The 22,862-nt window shown below is 44.7% G+C and overlaps 2 protein-coding genes across 6 annotated transcripts in view; one reads left to right on the top strand and one right to left on the bottom strand.

The window, feature by feature from the left end:
- The window catches only part of NCOR1 (nuclear receptor corepressor 1), a 98,537-nt gene extending 92,030 nt beyond the window's left edge, over positions 1 to 6,507 (bottom strand). For all 4 annotated transcript variants that reach the window (XM_090025790.1, XM_090025791.1, XM_090025792.1 and 1 more), the window contains exon 1: positions 6,366 to 6,507. The gene's annotated coding sequence lies outside the window, so the exon portion shown is untranslated. The remainder of the gene's footprint in view (positions 1 to 6,365) is intronic.
- Positions 6,508 to 8,039: 1,532 nt separating this feature from the next.
- PIGL (phosphatidylinositol glycan anchor biosynthesis class L) overlaps positions 8,040 to 22,862 on the top strand; it is a 61,865-nt gene continuing 47,042 nt past the window's right edge. The window contains exons 1-2 of one of the 2 annotated variants that reach the window (XM_090026440.1): positions 8,040 to 8,879; positions 13,062 to 13,161. In XM_090026440.1, the coding sequence (XP_089882566.1) occupies positions 8,639 to 8,879; positions 13,062 to 13,161 (341 nt within the window). In that variant the 5' untranslated portion in view covers positions 8,040 to 8,638. Of the gene's footprint in view, positions 8,993 to 13,061; positions 13,162 to 22,862 lie in introns of both variants that reach the window. The other variant, XM_090026441.1, reaches the window with a different exon arrangement.

Here is a 22,862-nt window from a genome sequence, read left to right as displayed (position 1 = left end):
TTATACAAGGTGACTAAGTTTACCATCACACTCAAAACTGGCCCAATATTGTCCAAAACACTATCCCAGATTATCTGAGTCTTTCGAGAGTCACGCCCTCTTCTAACACTTGGAAAAGACTGAAAAAAGTTGCAGTCATACCTTTGCCTTTACCAGCTTTCTGGAGAGAAAATTTAGTCAGGTATGATCCAGTCTTGAGCTGGGGGCTGAACTAGATAATATCATGAGGTCTCGTCTAGATCTATTTTCCTATGAACTTCCATTCAACTTTCTTTTTACAACTACACATACATTAATGTCATGTCATGCTCCTTCTATTAAGTTAATATTTTTTAAAAATGCTAATCCTATTAAGTCTAAATCTACATTTTCAGAGTGAAGAAACCCCAGAACCTTTACTGTAGCTGCTGCTAACTAGATGACAGATGTCCTAGCAAGAGATCTCATAGACCTACCTTGACATGCCTTTGCATGTCATTTGTCAAGCACTTAAGTGTTCACAGCGACAGAGAAAGAAAATAAAATTTCAGTTCCACCAAGCTCCAAGAAAAACAAAGGCCTAAATAAATACAATACAACCTAATTGCTTTAAATATTTTGTTCAAGTGTACGTAAGAAAATATTTATGCTTCTATTAAGATACTCTAGTTTAAATCATCTCAAAAAAGTTACTTCTATTTACTATATTTATTACTGTAGTTGGGACATGCATTGCCCAATAGAGAACACGTCCACAGGTAAACACAATGCTGTTTTGAAGACTGAACCACAAACTCCAGTGTAGCCATTGAAAACTGCAAACTAGAACAAGATCACAAAGCTGACTGGTACAGGTGAATGCTTCCTCTATCCAATGTTTCAGAGTAGGACTCTGTGTGGCTGTACCTGTTCTCCTCCACAGACCACAACAAAGCATCAGCACTTATATTAATATAGGCATTACTGTCCAAGCTGTTAAAGATGCTCATTTACTGAAAAATATAGTGGCAAACATTGACCAGAACTCCCCAGTTAAACCATTACCTTACTTGGATTTTGTGACAAAGAACATAAACGTTACTTCCATGACATGGATGGCCAATGTTTCAAAACACTGTCAACTAAACTTTAAAAACAATATATGCATCCAAGATAAGATTCTATAATACATACCAAACAAGGAGATACTATTTTTCCTTTTTAATGTGTGTAGTAGGCTAGCTTGCAGAGCCTTGCAGCAGATTGTACACATCCAGCTGTAGCACTGTGCAGATTTGCATGGGCTACAGCCCAGTTGCAGGCAGTTGCGAGTGATTACAGGCTGCCTAGGAGAAGTGGGCTAGCCGAGAAAGATAATTAGCTGGCCACAGGAAGTTAAAAGACTTCCAAGAATAGACAGGAAGGAAAGAGGAGTCTCAAGGGGTCCAAAGGCTGCAAAGTTGGAAGCAGCTGCACCCCTACAGAAGTGGAGTCAGGGCCAGGCAGAAAAGAAAGACTATAGTGAGGAGGAAGCAGCAATGAGCTGGAGGCATCTTCTCGGGGCCACAGTAGAATCAGGACTGTGAGTGCACCCTGTAAGGGCTATGTCAACTTAATGAGTACTGACTTATGTTGATGATGGTTTCTGAGAGGCAAGTATGTCCAAGAAATAATAAACTGTTTGAAGTGTAAAGGCTGAGCAAACCCCTAAACCCACTACAATGTGCTTTTCCCCAGAATGTTTTCATAACTCTAGTACTGTTAACTTGGTACATAACCACAACCTGCTCTGCAACTCTACCCACTGTTTTGTTGAATGATGCTTTAAAGCTGTAGTGAAACTATAAAACTTAAACTTCTAATGCTTCTAAATAAAACCAGTATCCATACTTTCCCACATGTAAGGTGAAAAAATAACTATTTAATCCAATGCTCTTGATACAAATTAAAACACTTTATTCTGTAAGCCAGCTACCCTGAAATGAGAACTGGGTTTTTGGTTTTAGCCATGTTGGTCTACGGACATAGGCAGGCAAGGCTCTCTGGGTAGATGTGATATCTTCTATTAGACCAACTGAGTAGCTGGAAGAAAGTTCTTTGCAAGCTTTCAGGTGCAATCACCCTTCAGGAAGCCGCAGCTGTTATGAAATGAGAACACTTTCATAAATGGACCAGAAAGCTGTTTCCTTTCATGAAAGCAGCTTCAAGTTCTCTCCTGGAATTCTACTAACTTCCTTAACTTTGTAACCCACAATGTATCAAAATCAATTTCCCTATCACAGGATAACTATATAGGGCTTATTTTCCACTCTTTCCCCCAAGGGATGCATACATCTCAACATCACTCCAGGATGGCTTTTAGACAGAATTAACCAAATGCACTTCCTCTGAAGTACAACATGAGATGCAACTCACAGAATGGAAGCAAAGAAGAATTTAAGAAAACCTCAAAAGACCAAAATAGGCAAGTGTTCTGTTCCTGGATAGTCCCTTTGCTTTTCTAAGTGTTAAAAAGCCTATAAGAAAGATAACTATTCTTTATTTTCATCCTGGTATTTGTTGATCAGTCAATGAACCCAGGATTTGTGCATCCTGGTCAGCAGCTTGTCCAGGCATTAGTGTTTTGCCTGTATGCAGTTTCTGACTTGTTCCAAGCTGTTGCACAATAGGATTTTTCAGACATTGCCTGGTGCACCTTCATACAGATATAAGGACTCAATTTTGCAATAACCATCCAAGTCATAAAGGGGAGGAGTCAGTCACTTTAAAAACCACATTGACCGACATCCTCCTCAAGCCTTGAGAAACACACACATCATATCAAATCAGACTGGGAGTGGCACCACTGGTTGCATGGTTTGGACACAGAGTGATTCAAGGACAAGTATGTTTTTCCTTTTGGCATCCTCAGGTACTTGGCTCCAAGGTACACTGAAATTATTAGCGTGCAGGCTAACACTCCAAATGGAAACTCCGCAGGGTCCACATGACCTCAGGCTTGTTTCAGTAGAACAACTGCTAGAAATTACAGCAGCAAAGGGATTTTAGCATCACACAGCACCATCACCAGACAGAGAAGTAGAGGGAGTTAGACTATAAGTGGGAAATGTATTCCACACATTCCTGACTATTTGCATAATTTAGAAATAGCCCAACCTAAATATTTACAGACAGCAATGTGCATAGATCAGGATTTTCATCTGCTTCATTGACAGTAAAGGGACTAAATGGCACCTACAGTTAACTTTTTAGTTTTTCATGCGAGACGTTGGTTCAGATTTGACTAGACATCACAAGTGAGTTCAACACTGTGAGATTATCATCCAGGAAATGATTCTTCACATTATGAAACTATTATTGGGTTAGCAGCCTTTGCTAACAATTGTACTGTGCTGCACTGTACTTGCATGCATAATGCTTCAATTTCCACTTCAGCAATACTTAAATTTTAAAATAAGTTGTGTGTAATAAAAGCGTAGTTATATCCTGGCCACACAAGCAAGCAAGCACTAAAACAAAAGGGAAGGCTGACCTAAAGACGAATAAAAATGGCTTGGAGCTTTTTTTTAAAAAAAAAAAAGACTAGACGGTACTAATTTTAAAAAGGGAGTTAGAGCAACACTGAAAAGAGAAATACCTGAGCAACTTCATACAAACAAAACTTTATGTGAAAGTAGCATTTAACATTACTGTAACTTAAAACAGTTTCTTTCACTGTTTACTTTCTCATTTGACAGCCATCTGAAGTCAGCTTTCCCCTGTTTACAAGCATGTCTCATGTACACAATAACAGGGAAGATAAATATTTTAAGAAAAGAGGAAGATGCAATTATAAAACCACAACAGGGGACCAGGGGAAAGAGGCACAGGGACAGCTGTAGAACCTGAAGCCACTCCAAGCTCTTCATCCTCTGAAGTTTACTACATACAGCACTGAAATATGAAATAAGGAAAAGCTTGCATCGGACTTCTCTCTAAGCCAAGATGACTTTGAAAGGTTGACAATGTATTTTGTTTGAGTTTTGAGTGTGCTTAGACTATATTCTTAAGAAAGCAGAGAAAAATACAGTATATTCTGACCTATTAAACTAGAACAAAGCCTTCATAATACATTCAAAGCAATTCTGCTCAACTATTATTGATTGGATTGGATTGGATTCTAACGAACCAAATACACAGGACTAAACAGGAAATGAACACTTCAATTGAAGTGTTCTCTTTATTTCTAAATATAAATTGTAACTCAATGACAAAAAAGCGCCTAATGATGCTCAATTCTATGCATCAGTAATACATCTCAATATGCATTAATGAGGAATGTCATGCAAAAGGCAGACAAGGTTCTGTGGGTAAATCCGATATCTCTTATTAGACCAGCTCAAATAGCTGGAAAAATTCTTCTTTGCAAGCTTTTGGGTACAAAGACCCTTCGTCAGGCTGAGGAAGCATCTCCAGTTGGTCTATGCTCTTCCTGAAATATCATACACTTTCACAAGAACAGGGTATACTGTATCTTCTTAGATGTATTTACATCAAACTTTTTACTTCAAAGAAAAGTACAGGCTTCTACTCTACAGTGCAGCAAGAAAAATTAGCCACATCTTCCCAAAACTGCCCCTGAACAGCTAAGAGGCTCCATGCTTCTGAACTTTCTCTGCCCAGGAATAAACTTCAACTTCTTCCATCCCCTAACATATAAACTAGATTTCAGCTGACTAGAAATCCACTTCAAATATTTTATACTTCCTCTCCAAGGCTCACAACTGTTTAGTTAAGGAGTAGTGGCAGAACACTGAGTTTGTACACAGCAGTATAAACCCAATAGCCTTTGACCTAGTCCTTATTACAGGCAACTGGAACATACCCACAGGGTCAACTTCATTCAGGCTCCTACACCACAGCCATTGCCAAATGACGGCTGTTTGGCACTGTCGCACGGTACGATAAGGAAACCCAGTGCAAAAACAACACTGTGCAACTTTGCCTCACAAATGGAAGCCCATAATAGAAAATAAAACAAATGCAAAATCCTCTTCAGCTCCACAACACTGTGCAACTCTTCCTCACAAATAGTACCGATTACATAAATAAGTAATACATAACTTTTTAAAACTCCCTAAAACTCCTACTTCAGGTCCAGCAGTTATCTGCAGCCTCTCAGTTTTGAAATGCTACCCCATGAAAAAAGTGAAGGGAAAACCAAATCCTGGCCTACAGCCTACCCTCCCCAGTGGAAAGACCTGCAGCTTCTGCGGCTGGGTCTGGGGCTCCAAGATTGGACTCTGCAGTCAGCCCAAGACCCATCTATGAGCTGAGGCGCAGATCATCCTCCAAACGAGGGGCTGCTGCCGATGAAAACCAATACTTGCTACTAGTGATAACAGAAACGTTTATTGACTATCTATCCCTTTTTTCCACCCCCCTTTTAATTTCAGGCCATAGGAATGGAGACCAAAGACAGCTAAAAAAGAGGTTCCCAAATTTTTCCTTACGGCACACCCAGTTCCAGATGGACAGTGGCCTGTGTGTACCCCCACCAGCGTACACTTGATATTTTAACACCCTAAGTGCCAATTAGTCACAGACTCATAGAAAATGAGGGCTGGAAGGGACCTCAGGAGGTCACATCTGCTCCAAGCTGGACCAGCTCCAACTGCATCATCCCAGCCAAGGCTTTGTCCAGCTGCATCTTAAACACCTCCAAAGACAGAGAGTCCAGCACCCCTCTGGGTCACCCACGATGGCTCTCTCCGTGCTTCACCACCCTCTTAGTGTTTCCTAATATCCAACCTCAACTTCCCTTACTGCAACTCGAGCCCACTGCTCCTCTGTCACCTGCCCCCACTGAGGACAGCCCAGCTCCATCCTCTTCGTGCCCCCGCCACAGGGAGTTGATGGCCACAATTCAACTCCCCTCGGTCTTCTCTCCCCGGGAGAGTCCCCTTTCCGGGGCTGGACCCCATGATGCAGCAAGCTCCCTCCCGGCCCTAGCGCCTATGAAACCCATATTATAAACTGGCCCGGTCCCCTCCGCCTCTCCCGTGCATCGTCGCACTGCCCTTGCCCTGAGTGGACCCTCTCCGACGCGCCCCCCTGCCCCTCCTTTCTGCATCGGGGCAAAACTCAACGCGGCAATTAACGAATATAGTTATAAGGAAATGAAACCCGCCCCGGCACGGGCCGTATTTCTTGCACTAAGGATTTTTTTTTTTTTTTTTTTTTTTTTTGGGGGGGGGGTGTTCCACATTTGACAGCACCACCGAACTCGGAGGGGGAGGGGGAGGGGATGCCCCGGCGGTCCCATGCCCGGCCCGGAGGGCGCCCCCCGCTCCCGCCCCGCGCACAGGAGGACACAGGGTGCCCCCCGGGAGTGAGGCACGGCGCCGCGCCCAACCCCGCCGCCTTACCGGCATGCAGCAGCGCGGTCGGCCCGGTCCGGCGGCGCTTCACCTCCGCCTCAGCCCCTCTGCCGCCGCCGCCATCTTGTCTCCCCTCCCCCCGGCTTGCCCGCTCCTCCCTCCGCGCCGCGTCCTGACAGCTGCGGAGCGCGGCAGCCCGGCCCCGGAGCGGGGCGCGAGCCGGCCGCGGGGAAGCCGCCCTTCACCGTGGGCTTACCCTCACTACTGCCCCGCCGCGGGCCCAGTGCTGGCGGGCCCGCTCCGGGCGGCGGAATAGGAGGGGGCTTCACTATACTCCTGCCAGGACCGTTCGCTTCCCCCTTCCACCCCTCCCGCGGGGTGTTCGTGGTTCGGCCCATGGGGAGGCAGGGGCAAGGGAAGGGCGAGTCCATACGGTTGGGGCGGGGGCTCTCGGGCAGGGCGCTGGTGGGCATTGAACAGGGGAGCGGGGGCTGCAAGGCTGCACTGGCGGGGGCGGGGTGTTACACTCGCTTGTAGCCTGTGTAAAACAAGTAATAATAATAACAACAAAAGAACATGCCAATTAGTCCCTTAATAATAACAATAACTAAAGAACATGTCAATTAGGCCCCTCCTAGTAGTAATAATAATAATAGTGTCAATAATAACAAAAGAACATGTCAATTAGGCCCCTCATAATAACAATAATACCAATAGTATCAATAATAGAACCAGCAAAACAAGAACTAGAACAATAGTTGTTGTTGTTGTTGTTGCTGTTGTCATTGGCGAGAGAGCCGTCAGGGAAGGAGCACAGGGTAAAGTTCTTGAAATGCCATGCCCCAGGGAAAGGGAGCTTTACACAATATCAGTGCAAACAAGATGCTTTAAACAAACAAACAAACCCCGAAGAGCAAAGCAGGCAGGTTGGGAAGACTGGAATGAAGGAGAATAATTAATAATCATGAGTGAGAAATTTGTGGTGTTTTGCTGAAGCAAGGAAAGCCACATCCTGCTGGGAAAAATGACCTTAAAACCGTTTTTCCTAATGAAAGAAGCTCTGCAAACGTGTTTGAATTTTGGAAGGTGCCCCATGTATTTTACTCTGTGCAAAGGGTAAGTAACTTTAAGGTTGGGAGTTCAAATATGGGTGAGGGCAAACAATCTTTAGTCTCAGTTTGTGGCCCTGGTTGGGTTTTTGACAGAACAAGGAGCAATGGGCTTAAGCTGCAGCAAGGAAAGTTGAGGCTGGATATTAGGAAAAACTCTCTCACTAGAAGGGTAGTAAAATATTAGAAAGGGTCCTGAGAAAGGTGGACTCTCCATCCTTGGAGGTTTTGAAGTGCTGGCTAGACAAAGCCTTGGCTTGGATGATGTATTTGGGGCTGGTCCTGCTTGGAGCAGGGGTTAGACTGGATGTGACCTCCTGAGGTCCCTTCCCTCATTATCTGTGAGTCTATAACTGCTGCTCAGGTGTAGGGAAGGGGAGGAACAAAGAGAAGTCCACCTGCCAAATCTAGGGCGTGACACTCCCACATTTCATTTGTATTGATTTTTCTGCTTCTTCCCATGCCTCTCTCCCTAGTGACAAATGGCTCCTGTTCACCTGCGTCAGTGAAACTTTTAACCTCTCACCTCTCATTTTCCTTTCAGATATACCTCATATAAATTGTCCTTATCTGCCAGCTTTAGCCAGGAGATTCTCCAGGAGGGCTGTTGACCTTGTGATAACACATTTTAAATCAATGACGTGTTTAGAAAGAACGTATCGTTTTAGACGCACTCAAGTCGCAGACCAACCCCCATTATCAGCCTCCACGTGCAGGGGCGAAGGAAGAGCAAAGGTTCTTCCTGCAAGGTGTCAGATGCTCCCACTGGGGAGCGAGTCTGCTCGCATGCCCAATCCTGGCTGTGGGCTGCGAGGCGGCCTGTGCAACTACTAAAGCAGACCTTTATTAGCACTTGGGCAGGCCTCGCTACGATTCACGTATTCCTCGCCGTCCTTGGGGCCCGCTGCGTTAGCGGCTGTACAAACGCCTTTGCACTGACACCTGGGCTTCATGAGGGGGGCCGCAACGCCTTCCAAGCAAAGCTGAACCCAGCACAAATCTTCGCGCGGGGAAGACCCGACGGCCCCAGCGGAGAAAGCGAGCGCTTCAAGGAGCGCGTGGCTGCTGGGCTTGGTTTGCGGCGTCCCCCCGTCTCCCGGGCTGGTGCCCCGCCCCCCGGGCTTCCCGCACGCGCCGGGCGGGAGCTCGGAACCTTTGTGCCGCGGGCCTCGTTTCCGCCCGGAGCGGCCGGTCCCTTCCGAGCCCGCCGCGATGGCGCTGCTGTGGCTGGGCCCGGCACTGCTGGTGCTGCTGTGGCTGGGTTCGTGCGGGCTGCGGCGCCGCCGCCGCCGCGCCCCCCGGACCCTATTGGCGGCCGGACCGGCGTGGCCCGATGACGTTCGCGCCCTGCTGGTGACGGCGCACCCTGATGACGAAGCCATGTTCTTCTCTCCCACCCTCCTCAGCTTGGGCCGCCTGCAGGCCCAGCTCTGGCTGCTCTGCGGCTCCTCAGGTGAGGGGAAGGAGTGCCCCGGATGTCCGGGTGCCCCGTGACGCCACGGCCCGGCAGTGACGTCATCAGTGCGGCGCCCTGCCTCATGACGTCAGGAGAGGGACGTGGGAGCGGTGAGGTTGCACAAAGACCCTGGAGCCATCTCTCAGGGGTGGCCTTTGACAAGTCTTGTTAAAACATTCGCGTGTCGGGACGTTACACAATGACATGACGTGAGCTGATGCTGCGTCGTCATACCTGGTGCGTTTGAATATCACCGTGCTGCTTAGGTTAGGGGTGGGCAACGTGGTGCATCCGGCTGGGGGCTAGACTCCATTACCCAGCAGCCCCTGCTCATGACACTACAGCTGGTTTCCAGGGAGACCCCAGGAGCGGTGGCGCCATGGCAGCGGGGGGCCAGAGTCTCCATGGAGACCGGCCCCAGCCGCACTGGAAGGAAGTTGCTCCAGGGCCAGGGCTGGGATCTTACGGCAATGACGGCGTGGTCTGGAGCAGGGGCAGAGCGGTGATCCGCTGCCTGCACGGCCCTGCTTGGGCCCGGACTTGGCCCTCCCCTGGCCTTGGTCTTGTACAGCAGAGGTTCCCAACCCCCCAGCCACGAAGGGCTGGCTGCCACTCTGCAGGAGGTTTGGCTGCCGGACCAGAAGTCCAGAAGTGACCAGCCTACTGCAGACCGGCGGCCAACCCTTTTTGATACTGAGTATGAAAAGGGGTATGGGGTATATTGAGTATAAAAAAGGGCTGGCTGCTGGTCTGCAGTAGGCCATCTGCTTCTGGTCTGCATTGTGCTGGTCCGTGGTCACTTCTGGTCCACAGTCCAAAAAGGTTGGGAACCACTGCTATACAGTAATTGGCCCTTCTGACACCTCTTGCAGAGCTGGAGTTAGTGACTTGATTTAGGGACTAGCCCACATGTAACTGAGTGGGAAGTGGGCAGTGGCAGTTCATATGCACGCCTTGCCACTCAGGTGTTTGTTATTAAGGCAAGGAGGATAAATCTAAAGTATCATTCATCAGAGCCTGAAATACCAGTACTGTGACAGGCAGAAGGGATCAAAAACCACTGGTAGGAAGTCTAATAAATATCTTGTATCATAACTTTCAAGGAAATTACGGATCTTAGAACCAAAATGTATATAAGCAAAACTGAAAATCAGTCCAAAGAAAGAAACAAATAAATTTATACGGAAGGCAGATACATCATTTATAAGGTATTACAGACTGTGCGGTGCTACACATATAAAAGATGAGGTTCACGCCCCAACAGGGATCTGATGTAAATTAAAGACTCGGTGTCACTTCATTATGGATTACTTTACAAGAAACTCAGTGGTGTCAAACTACATTTCAAACCTCCAGACAGTTTTCTACTTTCCATTCGAGGCTTCATACCTCAGCAATCTCTATAGCTGAGAAGATTTAGATGCACGTATTAGGGTTTCTTTTTTATTGGTCAAATCTACAACTCAACAAAAGCTGAATAAACAGCCTCCAGCATGTTTTTTGCTGGCTCAGATCTTAAAACCAGTTCAGAGCATGTCACTTGGCTTTCTCACAGCCATGTGGAAAGGTTACCACAATGCTATCCTGCAATCCATTTCTTTAGGAATATTCCGGGTATTACAGATCTTTTCCAAGGGAGAACATCTCTTTTATTATTATTATTTTTTATCATTTCCTTACCATCTCTGACAGTAATCTTAATGTAGTGAATTCATACATTATAAAAAGTTTTTATGGTGCTGCTTCAATTCACTTGCGCGCATGTTTTCCGTGAAGAAAGCAGCCTTGTAGGGGAATGGATTACATAACGAGATCCTTAGCAGCTCTTACAAAGATCCTGTGACTCACCTAGTTAGTCTTTCATCCATGCAATAAGTGATGACTAGTAGGCCTGAGCAGAGATGGAGTGTTTAGCGAAATTGTAAAACAGATTAAAAAAAAAAGCATCATACCACTTGCAGTTGTCAGATCACAACCACAAATGCAATTAGAAATACAATGAGAGCACTGTACGCAAATAATCTTTGGTGGTGTTCTGTTCTCCATAGTAGGGGTTACCCTGCTGGGAGCATCCCGCGGGTGGGGCTCAAGACCACTAGCCATTCAGCAGTTGTCAGTAGTAATGGCATCCCAGTAATTCTAGTATACATTGATAGGTCGTTGTAAAGCACTCCACAAGCTGAAGGATATGAATCTGGTCTTACAGCTTGAGGTGATGTTTTGTGCAGAATTTGACCCCTTACACGTAAAACGTTGCTGAAACTAAACACCCAACTGGTACACAGCATAACATATCCCAAGAGAAGAAATTTTGACAGGGGATAATAGGACAAACCCCCAGCCATATGTATGATGCCTCATAATCATTAATGGCCATGCATCAGAGCCAGGACCTCTGTTTCTAAAATATTCCCCCACAGTAAACTCCCCGGATCTCCTGTAATTTACCAAGGGAAAAAGAACATGGTCTTTAGATGTTCTGACAAGGGCCTGGACCACTGCAGAATACCAACCTGACATACAATCTTCTGCAGCTTCTTGAGCTATATCATGGCCACTTAAAAACACCTGCTCCAGGGCTACGGTGAGAGAATTTAAGTTGTAATATAATAGGAAAAGTTTTCTCTTGTGAAGTTAATGCTTCCATCTTTGAATGACACACACAGCCTAGTTTGACAGCTCAGATTGCAACACTCCACCAGATAAACACTACTCTTTGATGACTCGCCTCATAGTAATAAAAAGTTAAATGTAATTTAGAGTGCCTGAGTGCAAACTTGAATCATCCGTTAAGATATGGCAGTACTTTTTCATGCTATGTTTTGGAAGTTACACCAGGGTTGCAACTGCTGCACTGAGCAAGGGCATCACTCTTGCAAGGACTGGCTCAACTCTCACCTGGGTTTTTCACAGTTGATGCCAAGGAAAGTACGAGGTAGCATGAGGGCAGGATGAGATGAAACCAATTAAATCAAGAAGCAGCCCATGTCCTAAGATAATGAATCCTGGTTCCCTGCTAGCTGTTGGTCCCAGCATGTCTATTGTAAGTTTTCCAGAATTCTGCTTGCTGAATGTGGGTTTGACAGCTGTTAACAGACCTTTTCAGTTCTGTAAATGCTTTTCTGTTCTGCTGCATTAGATCCTGCACCAGCATTTCCTGGTGACTGCGTGTACAAGTGATGCAGACAACGGAGGAGCTAGTGTCTCAACATAATTTACAGCAGTTAGAGTCTATTGAACTTCCTCTCATAATGAAGGAGGCATCAATGTATGACCTCATAAGGATCCCAGCTATTGCTCGTTGTGGTATATCAGTGTTTGTGTTCTAGCAGGTGAATTGAGACCCATACCCAGTTTCATAGAGCCCACCCAGCACATACTGAATTGTTACAGGCTATGCTATTTTTTCCAATATGGTCAACAAGTGTTTGCATTGTACAGTATTCAGGATTCCGTAGAAGTCAGGTATAAATAGTGACTCTCGTTTTATGTTCTTGCAAGAATGATATTAGATTAGAAAGAGTAAATACTGTTTTCCCCCAAAGCACAATTAACCTGTGGAACTCACTGCAACCAAAATGTCATTGAGGCTAAATGCTTAGTAGACTTCAACAGACTACTAGATATTTATATGGGGGAAAACAGAAGAGCTACAGGCCTGCCTACTGCAGGGCCTAGCTTATCCACTGTTTGCTGAGGAGGCAGGAAAAAAATTCCTCTTAGAAGCTAATTATTGTATAATTGTCCACTTTAGGGGTTTTTTTCCCCCCTTTTGCTGAAGAATCTGGGATATGGCTGTTGTCAGAGACAGGGTGGTGGACCATGTGAACCACTGATCTGATGTGGTTTGGCAATTCCAGGCCTCCAGATGAATGAGCTCATTCTACTCTCAGATACGCATGTGCATTTGGAGTCAAGACAGGCAGGTGGGTGTAACCAAGAGCAGAATTTTGTCCTAAAACTTTCCACTGGCTGAAGAGAGTGTTGCCTGGCTAAAGGCTATATAGGGTTTGCCCCCACAGTGTGCCTTGTCCTGAGATGGGGAAGCTCTGATGTTTAGTATTTTCAGATCCTGCATAGTGCCAACGTGCTTTGAGATTTATAGTGCTTATGTCAGGAGATGTTTGCCCTATGTAGACTTGAACTAAAGGATCTTGCTGCTGTATTTGTTCTCCTCAGGAAATTACTACAATCAAGGAGAGATTCGTAAGAAAGAACTTGAGGAGAGTTGTGCTGTTCTGGGGATCCCTCCTTCCAACGTAGCAGTTATTGACCACAGGTAACCAGTTTGTAATTCTAGCACAATCCCCTTGCTGTTTGTGAACAGCTACCATTACCTTCAAACTTCAGGGAAAGTTCACTTAGTAGCCCATGACATCAAGAGGCTGAGGAGTTCCCCCCTTGAAAGCACAGTAGCGGAAAAGGATCTTGGAGTCATTGTTGACTCTAAGATGAACATGATGCATCTCAAGCTGACCCAGAGAGGTGATACCCCCCCATGTGACATTGGTCAGGCCGCAATTGGAGTACTACGTCCAGTACTGGGCGCTGCACTTTAAGAAGGATGTAGTCTGTGTTGAGAGGGTTCAGAGGAGGGCCACCCGCTTGGTAAGAGGGCAACAGGACAGACCCTATGAGAAGAGACTGAGGGACCTGAACCTGTTCAGCCTCAGCAAGAGGAGGCTGAGGGGGGACCTGGTGGCTGCCTACAAACTCCTCAGGGGAGATCAACAGCAAATAGGTAGAGCCCTTTTCTCCCCAGCACCACCTGGGGTGACAAGGAACAATGGTAATAAGCTGATGGAGAATAGGTTTAGGTTAGAGATCAGAAGGCAATATTTTACAGTTAGGGTGACCAGAAACTGGAACCCACTTCCCAGGGAAGTGGTCCTCACTCCTACCTTGGGCAAATTCAAGAGGATGTTGGATGATCACCTGTCTGGTGTCTTGTGAACCCAGCATTCATTCCTGCCTGGGGCAGGGGGTCAGGCTAGATGACCTGATCAGGTCCCTCCTGACCCTAGTGACTATGAAACTATGAAACTACTCTCAGTCAGGCTGAAGCATAATGTAATATTATTTGCTTAACTCACTGGTACAAGGAAGTCGTGTGCACTAGGAAGTGAATTCCAGTGTATCTTGGTAACAAAAGCATTTAATTTAAGAGCTGGCTGCAATGCATCTGAAAACATTACAAGCAACCAGGTAGTTAGATTCTGACACAGCATCCCTGGGCAGATTAGTTGGGCTTTCTTTGCTGTCCAAGTTGTCATAGATCATCCTTCATGCCAAGTCATTTATGTTTCCTACAACTATGTTAAATATTCTGGTTACGTTAAGAAAACCAAACAAAAAAACCCAGTTCTGTTTACCTACTCATTTTTCATTTGCTATGTTAAACAAAGGAAGAATTATCTTTGGGGAGGAAGTTGAACTGATTGTTTCTGGTTACCTTGTCCATAAAGATAATAGAATTAAGAGATCCCAGTATTTCACGCCTAGCTTTTATTCATGATTGGAAGAGGCTATCTTACTTTTCCAACACCTACTTTTTCAAGAGCTACTTGGTGTCTCAGCTTTCAGTTCAGTGGCCATTGAACTGAACCAGGCGAATAAGCTGAAATGAATAGCATATTCTTTCTGATTTTGCTGTACGAGGCTATTGCTGTCAGAAGTTGGTTTAGCAAGCCCTTCGCCAGACCTTGATTTCAGGGCCCAAACCTATGACTTTCACTGGTTTACTAGCATTTCAGACTTCAACAGAAATTTTTTTGGCATTTGATTTAAATTATTGGAATAGATTGTAATAAATCAAGGCCTTAATGTGGGCTTCTCAGAGTTTTACATTTCATTTGACACTGATATTTTTAAAAAATCAAAATGGATTTAATTTAAATAAAAAAATCCAATGTTGTTTCAGTTGAGCAACCTTGATCCACTCTGAAACACTCCCAAGGTTACAATCTGCCTTTTCCAAGCTGCAGTTAGGTTCTGTAACGTATTTGTTAACATGGTTTCATCCTACCTATGCAAGCACAAGTGAAGTAGTATTAAAGCCAGGGCATCACCCTACATTAAGACGTTTTCCTGGCACTACATTTACCTATCTGCAGTCAACTATTAGGCTTTTCCATGTTGTGTAACTGCAGTAGTGGTGAAGTTGACCTTTCTGTGTTTTATGATTATTTCAGCAACTTTCTTCTGGAGAGGTGCTTTAATTAACACATTGCACCAGTGAATCACAGAAGCCATTGATCATAAAGACCCATTATGTAACTCAGTCCACATCCATGCAAGCATAGGCTGATAGCTGATACTAGAAGCAGCAACTGGTTAGTTGTACTGGAGAACAATGAGCAGATGGTGGTTTTTGAGTCACCTGAGATAAAATGTCTATGAGAAGGTTCCCTTTTGAATGAATGGAGAGCGGTTTTCCCTTGTTTTCTCATGAGCTGCTTTTAGGTAAGACTGTTTTGTAGTATTGTCATATTACAACACCCACAATTGTGAAAACAAACACAAGTCATTTTGATCGGCCAAGTGTAACAAAGGAGAGAGGATCCTGTTATTGAAGCAGGCATCACTTGAAATGTTCAGAGGACACTCAAAATACAGAAGCAGTGGTCATACTGCCCTTTTGCACTCTATTGCAGTGTAACATTGGTTGGTAGATGATGCAAACTTCCTGACTGTTCGTTCTTTCCCATCAGTATGCCCAACCTAGACCATTGCTCTATGGAAGCAACACCGCTTTCCTGACAAAAAGTGTCCAAGCCATTTCAGAAAATAACCTCTCCTGATCATGGAATATGTAATTAGTGATTGATGGGCAACCTTTGTAATGGATGTGTCTCAAAGAGACAGAGTTAGCACCCTCCAGAGCTCCTGGAAACGAACCAGAACGTTTGGATATTAACTTGCTTGTGAGATTAAAAGCCAGGACCTTATTTCTTAAAGACCTTAGTTCAATATCCAGTACTGGCAAATAGTCTCGCTTTCTGCCTTCCTTGTAAAAGGCCAGCTCCTGAAGTCCTTACTCATTTCTTGCTCAGGGCTTGTCGTTAATTTTCAGTGCCTTGATTTCCCCTTCCTTAAAAGGGGATTCTATAAAAATATTTAGAATGAATTAATACCTGCTGCCTGTCACCATCCTTTCTTGAAAATTTGGGGCCAGGAAGGAGCTGTCAGTCAGAAAATTGCTCCTCCTTGACAGTTTGTCTTCACAGGCAGTGAACAAAATCTCCTGCAGTTTGGGTTTCTTTCCTAACTCTGCAAAGAGAAATTTCCCATGAGTTCCTGCCTGAGTTGAGGACTGTGGCAGGCACTCTGCCACTTTGTGTTCCTTACCCGGCCTCCACATACTTTACAGAATCTGAGCTGTGGACTCATATTTTGGTAAGGAAAATCCAAAAGATTGCTACTCTGAATCGGCTCCAGCCATTGCAGCATGGAGCTGAGTCATGCCGGTTCCTCCTCCTTTGTGCAATTGAGTTAGTAGAATTTTGAAGACATACAAGAGAAACAGATTTGAAATGTAACATTGATTGACACAGTCAGTGCTTTGTGCTCTCTGTGAGGCATAGAAAAAGAAAAAAGAAAAAACCCAAAAAATGATCCACCAGTTCATGGTGACGCCTCCAGTTGGGTTGTAGCCCCTCCTAGTCTTGAACAATGTTTTTATGGTTCCTAGAACAGTGTGTGTTCAACATTTAAGAATAGCTTTTCCAGATAATTACTTCCTATTGATTCTTGGGGGAGCACTTACAGCCATTGTAGTCCACGTGCCCTTAATTGAAAGTGACCCAGATCCACTGTACAAAATATATTGCCCTACTGTGGGCCACCTTATGACCTTCAGGAACCCAGGTGACTTTCCTTTCTGGGAAATCCTTTTCATATAGGGCATACCTGGGTGGGCAGGAGTGCAGCTGGTCATAGTGCACTTACTTGTTTTGAGCCAGCAAGAATAAACAACAGGTAGCTCATTAAAGACTGCTGTAATTAAGAGCCCTCCTTTGGGGCTGTTTTCATGTGTGCTGGGCAGTATGGGCCAGCTTCAGAATTTGGAGGAGTAGGTCCTGATATGTAAGTTGTGTTAGGTCCAGCAGTATATACCGGCTGAGCATGCGGCCAAAGAGCACAGAGATGACTGAATGCCAGCTTTGTCTCTGCTCCGCTTCACCTTTAGAACAGCATGGCTGAGAATCAGGCCTGGTAACTTTGCAATTGCAAAGTTAATTCCTTCAGTTGAAACTTAATTCCTAGAACTGATGTGGAAAATATCAGGAGAATTGGACAGAAATTATGTGCAAATTGAAAATTAACTAATAATATGAATGATAACATAAAAAATATTTGACTCATTCCCTTTTAATGTGCATAAATATTTGGCACACATTAATCAAGGCTTAAATACTACAACACTGAGCTCTTTAGCAATATTTAGATGATTTTGGCAATGAAGAGAGGAGGGCTTTGTCATAAGACATGTTTTGATATTAGCGTTAAAAGAGATGTAGAATTGCTCTCTAAAACCTGTCATTCAAGCCAAGAAGATGCAGTGTAGCTAAATTATGACATTCATATAGAATGCAACGACCACTCATCCTAGCGCAAACACAGACTAATTCAACCAACATATCTGCTGCCATGACATGTCTAAAATAGCAGGCCAATCCAGTTCTGGAAATATGTATGAGAGCAGACAGGGCTGGTTTACAAAGCATTCATCTGTTGAGTAATCAGAGTAGGAGATGCAGGTTTTTGCCAGAAGTTCAATCATTCTCTAAGCCTGTTCTGGTGTTTCCTGCTGGGTTCCATTTATTAAAGCATAAATTGCCATGGTTGACTTCCAAGAGAACAGTCCACTTTAAATCACATCACGGCAGCTCTATTCAAGTGAACATACAGAAGGATACATCTACCCATCTTCAAGGGTCAAATTCAGGTAACTGGTTTGTGAATCCCGCTGCTCTTGAGATAGCAATCCAGTGCCCCTCCAGGCCATTGGTCTAAAGTTACTCTGAATTTGCAAAGTGTATGTGGGGAGTCGTTGCACAAGGAGATAGTTGGTCATGAGATGGGGGTTGGTTATAGCAAATGGTCTGGGACCACCGAGCTGGGTTTCAGTCTGTGGACATCACTCAGCTACATTGTCATACTGCCTCATTGCTAAGGACGCATCACTTCCAATTGGCATCTCTTTGGGCATAAGTATTCAGAAGGTCACTACAACACCCTTCTCAACTCAAGCAAAAACACAGTGGGCTGTCCCAGAAGCCTAGTGTAGGGACCCATGCTTCTCACTACACTGAACCAGGAGTGTTGCATGGGTAAATAAGATCATCTCTGGGTGGATAGAGAAGATCCTGAATGCATCACAGTATACCTGTAGGTCCAGAAACAGCCTCACCAGTGAGTTCTGAAGTCTACCTTGTGCATTCCCTTTCATCAGCAAGAAGGGCATCATGGTGCAAAACCCCTCATGAAGCCAAGCGGGTAAAATGAGGGAGACCGAAGAAAAATTTGAATGTCTACAACTAGACTGATGGGTAGTGACTGAATGCTGTCACCAGCTGCTGGCAGTAGCATTTCTGACATTAGTGAGTTTTTCCCATGATACAGACTACTTTTGTTAATGCCCCAGCTCTTGGAGTTTTGTGATGAAATCAGAATCTCCACTTTCACTATAAAAGTGAGTTTTTGTTTTATGTTTCCAGGGAAACACTGGAAAGGTGAACCTGAAAGGCTCAAAACAAAAAGGCAAGTGACAAAAGAACGAAATATTATGTTCCAGCCAATCTTGTGCTCTTTTAACCCTTGTGTTTGACAGTAATGTGGCTGTTCGCTTGTCAGGATGAACAAGCATTTGAGACTAATTCCAGTGGAAAGGTGTCCAGTCCACATCACAACTGCCTGCCTTGGACCTTGCCGGATTTCTTAACTTGAGCGGGCTTTGGGAAGGCATCTGTGGTCTCCCATTCAGAGGCAATGCTGCTGGGGAGCGGGGAGGTAATCACACCGGCAGAAAGAAATGGGGAGCTTACACTGCCAATGTCTTTTCGGGAACAAGCAAAGGACATAGGTGACTGGGGCTGCGCTCTTCACCAGCACTACGCTTGTGCACACAATGTGAGGGGAAGTGGGGGTAAGGCAAGCTCAGGCTGAGAAGTTGAGAGTTTCTGTTCACTCTTACTTTAGGCTGCACAGAATAAAATGGGTCCAGTCACAATGTGAACAGAGAGAGCTTTTACACGAGAAGGGCTCTGTGAACAGTTCTTGGGTCTGTTGCTGATAGGGTGGTGTCACTCAACCTGTCTGAAGAGTGTGGTGCGTGACACCTAGAGATGGAGGTTAGTCTCATCTTCAGAACCAACAGTCAGGTCACAAGTTGCTACCAAAGCTGGGGAAGTGCAAGTGCATCACATAGGAAGGTTATTACAAGCTGTGGGAGCAGGAGCTGGCAAGATAACAAGAGCAAAAATGACATAGATGACGATGATGATGATAGAGACTGTTCAGTTACATTAAGTCTACTCCAATGAATGCTCCATTAGGACCCAGTCCTCTAAGGCATGAACATCATCAGATTTACTGAAGCCTTGAAATAGTTGAGATCACTCAGTAATGTGCAAGATGGCTCAGGACCTCAGAAAACCCTGCCTTTTGTTTACAGAGTGACAGGGCAGCGAGTTAGGCTACTTCCACATTCTGCAAATCCAGTATAGTCTCAGAAATGGAGTTTGTTGAAGCTGGCAGTTGGATTATGAATTATTCTGTTTTGACACAGCCGGAGTTTTCTCTTCTCTTTTCCATGCCATTATAAGCACAGCAGGGAGCGCAGGATGGTGTGTGTGTGGAGTTACCCATTACAGCAGCCTCTGCTATGCAGAGAAAAGATTTCAGATGTGAGAGCTGAAGTGCAGCGCCTTCCTGGGTACTATAAGACAGCATGGTCCCTGGTTTCAGGCGTCGAACAGAGAGAGGTATTAATGTGGCGATCTGAACTGGGACAGCCTGGTAATCTGCTTGTTCCCAAGTAAATCTCAATTGGTCCTTATGAATCAGTACTAATCACAGGCACATCTGCTTCCCAGCCCACGCCTCCCAACCCTGCAGCAGACTGCAGCATCACAGATTGCAGATCGGGTCTTCTCTCTAAATTGAATGCGGTTCTGTCTAGGGTCTAGCTGATGGGTAACAGACTGAGGAGATGTAATACAAGCAGAAACTCATTCTCAGGTAGCTCAGCCACCTTTATTAATAATGGTTCCTAAGGCTATCGCTGTGCAGTTCCTGGGTGAGCCCTTTCTTGGGAGCAAAATTCTAATTTAGAGAATCAAAACACAAGTGAACACTTTTCCCTTGATTTAATCTTCAAATGTGTGTGCTGCCCATCTGTACCTTAAAACAGCATTACCAATGGAGTAGATCTGGTAATCTGGCTCTGTACCTGTCCTGGTCACAATAAAAACAGCACATTGCAACAAGATATTTTGAAGCCTTAAGTAAAGGTCGGTGCCTGACTTTGGTGCAGTACTTGTTATTTCAACAAAGCTAAAGATTCCCCAAAGAACCATAAAAACACTGGTAGCACAGACATAAGCTGTGTGATAAATGTGCAGTTTACTGACCGTGGGACTGCAGCTAGCAATAAAGAAAGCTGAGGCCCTAATCTGTCAGAAATAATTTTGTAGTTGGGATGACAAAGGGCATTGTTTAAAGCTCATAAAGGGAAAATGTTTTTGGATGCTTACAGAGCTGATATACCTGCAGATATATGTTCTTGAGTGTGCAACAGTATATGCCTTACCTCACCGTATTTGGAAAGCAGTAGCATGTAATTGATCTAATATTAATAACTAGTTAGGTTCCTGTTAATGTTGGGCACATCTGCCAACGCTCTGGCTGACTGCCAGTCTACAGTGTTGGATGTAAACAGGAGACATTTTCTAGGCTGCTTTCACCTTCTGGTGAGGATTAGCAAAAAGAAGCCCAAATCTTTTCTTTTCTTCCCCCCCCAATGTCTTTAGCTCCCAGCGAGATAAACATCAGGCTGTGCTTTACAGCAGCTTTTGAAATTTTGTGTTGACCATTGTGCTGGCTGGAAGATAAAATCGACTTTTTGCAGCTTTAATATGACAATGTTTGGCTCGAGCTTGTGCTGCAAAGAAAATAATAGCTGGGTTTTGTGTAAACTAAAAAACTTTCCACTCAAAGTACAAAGGCTTGCTGCAAATAACACTATGTCTGCTCCAAGTTTCCATGGAAATTCCACTCCATGCCCATTTTGTTATTATTTCTCTCCAATCCAGAAGAGTTCTTCTGATTAGACGATGCAGCACATCTGCCCAGGCAGTATCACAAGCTATCTTCAGGTTCAATACCGGGCTGCTAAAAAGTGCAAGCTTATTTTTCATGGAATGGTTCACTGTTGGCTCTGTTCCATCCCCCCCACCCCAAGGTAAATACATGTTGTTGAACTTCCTCGTGCTTAACTTCTCACAAGCTCCTCTTACCCAGGGAGCTGGTGGAAGGAAGTGAGTCCATAGGGTCATGGGAAAAATACATCCTTAAATAAATAGTGTGTGTCAGATTGTGATGATCAGATGGTTATAAAAGACCCTTAGGCCTTTCAGAGGATGAGCCTGTGTAACTGGAAGTACAGGCCTTTTCATTTGGATTTGAAAGCATTTATGCAAAAGCAATGCAGGTAGGGATTGTGGCAGATTGTACTGGTTTGGGGATAGACAATCTGTAAATGGCCCTGTTGATTTTAATGGTTGGGGCTGCCCACCTCCGCAGTCCCAATGCTGGAGACACACACTCTGTAAATACAAGCTTTGATTGTGATCTGTCTGAGACCTGAATTTTGAAGGGCACCAGGGGAATAGACTGTAGGTGAAATAGTGGTCCTGTGGAGTCTGGTGGGAAAATTGCCATTGATGTCCCTGGGTAAGGGTGTCACAGCACACCTGTCCTTCCCCTTTTTCGAATTTGGGGTATCTCACTGATTTTATCTTTGGAAGGGGAAGAAGGGATGATTCTCCTAGATTCCCCCACCATTTCCTTGTTCCTACTCCATGATCTGGCCCAGGAGGACTGAATCTACTCTTCATCTCTCTGTCAACAGTGAGAGTTAAAGGCACGGGGTACCTGGCAGGATCAGTGTGTCTCTCCAGTTGGATAGCTGGTCGCCTCCCTCTTGCCAGTGGAATTGACTTTCCATCAGGTCAAGTCAGTTTTTATTAACCTCCTTCGTGGATGGACTCCAAGCCATTAAATTCAGCGGGCTTTTCGCTTTCATCTCAGTTAGCAGCAGGATTGCTGCTTCTTGCAGTTCCTACGACTGCATTGATTCCAGTGATATTCTTGGTCATGAAAATTTCAGTAACAGCATTAACTTGTACTTATTTACTTTCCTTCGGGGACAGTTTTTTCCCTGACATTTTGGGCAAATTCTTTTTATAACAGTTCCGTTCTGTTTTCTTAAATTCCTCCTGCAGTTATATAGTTCAACAGGTGATTCTTTCTTCCTGTTCCAAACTGGGAAGCATTAGTGTGTGCTGTTTGAAACAGCTGCCATGCTTCAGCCCAGAAGTGGGCGCATATAGCAGTGGTGAATGGAAGACTTTCTGTATCCCTTCCTTACCTCAAAGTAGGGTTACAACTTCAGTCCTTCTAAGGTCATCTTTAATATATGGAAGGATTTTCTTGAATTGCAAAGGATTAGGACAGGAGTGAAGTAGGAACAAGAGAGTGTCAGATAAAAATGCTGCAGAAGTTCACTGTACTGTGACTCAGGCAACCTCCTCTCTTGAGACCAGCCTATAGTATCTCCATTCAGCCCAAGTACAGATCTGCTTCACCTTTGTGAAGCCACTGCTGTTCTGGCCCGTAAGTAATCACTCTGGTCAGATTTCATTTTAATGTGATCTGACTCTTAAAATCCTGTAATTCTCTTTGGGGGAGGCCTTGTAA

The sequence above is a fragment of the Crocodylus siamensis genome, chromosome 13, assembly GCF_052110815.1.
Source record: "Crocodylus siamensis isolate JL-2025a chromosome 13, ASM5211081v1, whole genome shotgun sequence".
NCBI lineage: Eukaryota > Metazoa > Chordata > Crocodylia > Crocodylidae > Crocodylus > Crocodylus siamensis.
This window is presented reverse-complemented; position numbering and strand designations above follow the sequence as displayed.